The sequence below is a fragment of the Gossypium raimondii genome, chromosome 9, assembly GCF_025698545.1.
Source record: "Gossypium raimondii isolate GPD5lz chromosome 9, ASM2569854v1, whole genome shotgun sequence".
Taxonomy (NCBI): Eukaryota; Viridiplantae; Streptophyta; class Magnoliopsida; order Malvales; family Malvaceae; genus Gossypium; species Gossypium raimondii.
Genome location: NC_068573.1, coordinates 6,558,513 through 6,562,540, shown reverse-complemented (window position 1 = coordinate 6,562,540; position 4,028 = coordinate 6,558,513). Strand labels below are relative to the sequence as shown.

The 4,028-nt window shown below is 35.5% G+C and overlaps 1 protein-coding gene across 1 annotated transcript; it reads right to left on the bottom strand.

Moving 5' to 3' along the window:
• Window positions 1-315: 315 nt before the first annotated feature.
• On the bottom strand, window positions 316-2,939 carry LOC105798267 (putative pentatricopeptide repeat-containing protein At3g01580). Its single transcript, XM_012628265.2, has one exon. It carries the CDS (start codon window positions 2,843-2,845, stop codon window positions 758-760), a length of 2,088 nt encoding a protein of 695 aa, XP_012483719.1. The 5' UTR covers window positions 2,846-2,939; the 3' UTR covers window positions 316-757.
• Window positions 2,940-4,028: the final 1,089 nt, after the last annotated feature.

Here is a 4,028-nt window from a genome sequence, read left to right as displayed (position 1 = left end):
AATGAAATGGTCTTCTAATTTTCTTCAATACCTCAACACATCATGTCTAACATTTTTCCTATTAGTTTTTCTTTAATTATTCTTTCATATCCTTTACTTCACACACTAAAATCCATTAACTTTAAAAAAAAAAGTATAATGACATAATTGCCCTTCGACTTAAAAAAGAAGGTAATTTTAGCTCTTAATTTACTTTTGTCTTTTTAACTTTTACACTTACATTTTTTATTTTGCTGAGGTTGCATATCATGTGATTTCCACGTAAATGACATATAACATTTAATTAATTTTTAAAATTTAAAAATTCAGAAAAATTATAAAATTATTTTAAAAATTAAAATTATTAAAAATTAAAAAAAATAAAAATTAATTAAATGCTTAGGTGTTATCTACGTGGCAATCCTTGTCAATACCACGTCAGTAAAGTTAACAAATGTTTAAGATAGTAACTTATATCTCCACAAGCTACTAATTTTTACATCCTGTTCTTTGGACAAAAGCTACCATGGCTGGAAGATCTCTTTATCTTCCTGTTCTTACAATGTTGTTTGTGAGCTACCGATCAAGCTGAAATCCGGATGGTGGATGAGTTTCAGTGAAATCTAGAATTCACTTGCAACAACAATATGCCTGAAGATCAATTTATGTTACTTCATGTTCTTACAATGTCGTTGCTGATCGAGCTACTGATCAAGCCGATATCAGAACGAACTATGATTCGGGTTATCTTAAAATTTGATAGAGCTCAAGAAACTCCTTAAATATGTTGTAGTTGCAGTTTCAAAATTACCTCCAACTGTCCTACAAGTTCATAGATCTTCTCACATTCAGGATGAAGTTTATCATCAGCAACAAAGCTATGAACTTCGTTTCTTATCTCAATCATGCTTAGACCAATCATCTTCTTTAACCCCTTCTCCTTTATTAAACTTCTAATTTTTGCCAAATTACCCCATTTTCCATCAACACCGTACATATTGGATAACAAAATATAATAACCTGCATGATTAGAATCTAAACAGAGGAGATTCTTTGCTGCTACTTCACCTATCTCAACGTTGTGATGAATCCGACATGCAGCAAGTAAGGCACCCCAAACATGAGGCTCAACTGGAACTGGCATTCGGTTGATAATGTCCATGGCTTTTTCTAACTCTCCAGTACGGCCAAGGAGATCCACAACTATGCCATAATGCTCTGAACCAGGATGCAGTCCATAATCGTTTACCATCATATGGAATATTTCAATCCCCTGCAAAAGTAAACCTGCGTGGCTACAGGCAGATAAAATAGAGACGAATGTTACATCGTTCGGCCTAGCTGCTGAACTCTTGACCATCCTGTGAAATAACTTTAATGCTTCTTCGCCTCTTCCGTGGATTCCGAAGCCAGCAATCATTGCACTCCATAGAACAACATCCTTGTCTATGATTCCTTCAAACACTTTAATTGCATAATCCAAGCTACCACATTTCGAGTACAACTCTATGAGAGAAGCCCCGATGAAAGCATTATTATCGAAGCCGCTGCTAGTGACATAACCATGAAGGCATTCGGCTTGGTGAAGAATACCTAACTCTGAAGAAGAAGCAAGAATCTTTACCATAGAAACAGCATCAGGTTGGATTCCACTACAAAGCATATCTTTGAAGATCCCAATAGATTTATTAGCCATCCCGTTTAGAGCATACCCGCTTAACAAAGCAACCCAAGCGACTACGTCTTTCCCAGGCATTTTCCTAAAGACATTAACTGCTTCATCAGGTGACAAACATTTCATGTACATATCGATCAGAGCAGTTGAAACCGAGACTTCTAGCTCAAAACCTCTCTTAGTTGCAAGTTCATGGATCCTCCGACCCTCATCTAAATTGCAAGCAACCGCACAGGCTTGTAGTGCACTAACAACAGTAACTGCATTAGGTCGACATCCCTTGTTGATCATTTCATTGAAAAGATTCAATGATTCAACTGCGGCCCCATTACGAGAATAGCAACCAATCATTGAGCTCCATGTTACAACATCTTTCACTTCTATCATCCTGAACAAATTTTCTGCTACTTTTACAATACCTGTCTTTGCATACATATTCAACAATGCGTTAACCAAAGATAATTCACTTTCAAACCCTCTCCTAACAACAAAACCATGTACACTCCTGCCAAGCTTGAGATTCATCAACTTTGCGCAGGCAGAAACTAAACTAACAAGTGTTACGCGATCTGGATCAACACCCTTCTCCACTACCATTCTTGAGAAAAAAGCTATAGCCTTCTCAAAATATCCATTCTGCTCATATCCACTCACCATTGAAGTCCACAAAACAACATCAGGTTTCTCAAACTCATTAAAAACTTTGGAAGCATCACTCATTTCACCACATTTCGAGTAAAACTCAATTAAAGCAGAACCCACGAACAAATCCAATCTTATCTTTTCATGTTTCCACAAAAAACCATGCAAAATTTCACCATGTTTAAGCAACTGCAGCTCTGCACAAGCCTTTAAAACTGTAGACAGAGTATAATTATCAGGCACATTTTCCTCCCCCTTTTCATCGGATATCATGTTTTTGAATAAAACCCAAGTCTTTTTCCATTGCTTATGTTTAGAATAAGCTCTAAGAATTGAATTCCATAGATAGACGGTTCTTTGAGGCATTTCATCGAACAGTTTTTGAACTTGTTCAATGGAACTAAAGTTCGAGTACAAAGAGGTGAGCTTTGTGGCGAGGAAACTGTCATGGGAAAACCCAGTTTTGAGAATTTGTGAATGTAATTTTGCTGTTGATTTTCCATCGTTACATGCTTTGCATAAATTGATCAAAAATTCCCTCCCTTTCATATACAAAACGACGGATTCCCAATTTACTGGAAAAATAAAATAAAATTCACAAGCTTTTTCACCAAATGAAACAGATCCAGGTTCAGAGTTTTGGGTTTTCATTAACTGCAAAACAATGGTTTGCCTTTTACGCTGCTCTATTATCTGGGCTCGGGATCCTCATTATTTTGGTCATGGGCTTTTATTTTTTTAAGTTATAGCAAGCCCTGCCATTTCTTTTTAAGTTCAAATACAATGTAGTACATATTTTGCACCATCTGTTTGCAATGATTTGATATTGTTGATTGAGTTATAATTCGGTTGGCATTGATATTATTGCTTATGTAGGAGGACATCGGTTTAAGTGCGCTGAAACACAATTATCCTTTTGTTAAAGGGTTGGGAGGGACTATAAGTAGTTTTAATTTTTTTTGTATCAAAACAAAGAAACTTTAAATATTTTCACAATTGAATTAGATAATGATGAGACTTTTATTTCCTTATTTATTTTAATTTGAGTTTTTGAAGTGAATAAAAATAGATTAGGTAATAAAAAATAGAATTAATCTAATTTTTTAATAGAAAATCTACATAAATATATTAAAAAATAAATTTTACTTTTATATTTTCTTTTTGGTGATAAAAATAAAAAACCTAAAGTTACATCATATTAAATTGAGCAAAAGCACCACTTATTTTGTCTTGCTATAGTACCCCCAAAACTTCATTGGGTGCGTTTTCAAAAATCTGTAAATTTGCCTTCCACGCTAAACTCAGTTTAGCTAGGCAATCAACAACAAGATTATTTTCCCTGGGGACATACCGGATGCACCACTGACCTTCAATTTTCAAAACTCATTGAATCCTTCTAAGCAGTGTGATTCACAAATTCACCATCATGTTATCTTCTAAGGCTTTGACCACATCTATATTATCAGTCTGAATCGTAGCCCTTTCGAAGCCTTTGCTAAGCAACACAAGAAGACCATCTAAGATGCCCCATAGTTCAGCCTAAAAAACTGTACATTTCCCCAAATAATGATTAAACTCCAAGACCCAATTCCCTTACTGATCCCGCACCACACCACCAGCAGAAGCACTCCCATTCTCCCTTGCCACTGCACCTTTAGTGAATAAATGTGTCCAATATCCTGTCAATGTCCCTCAAGGACCATAAGGTAAATTGATATGCTGAAACATCTTA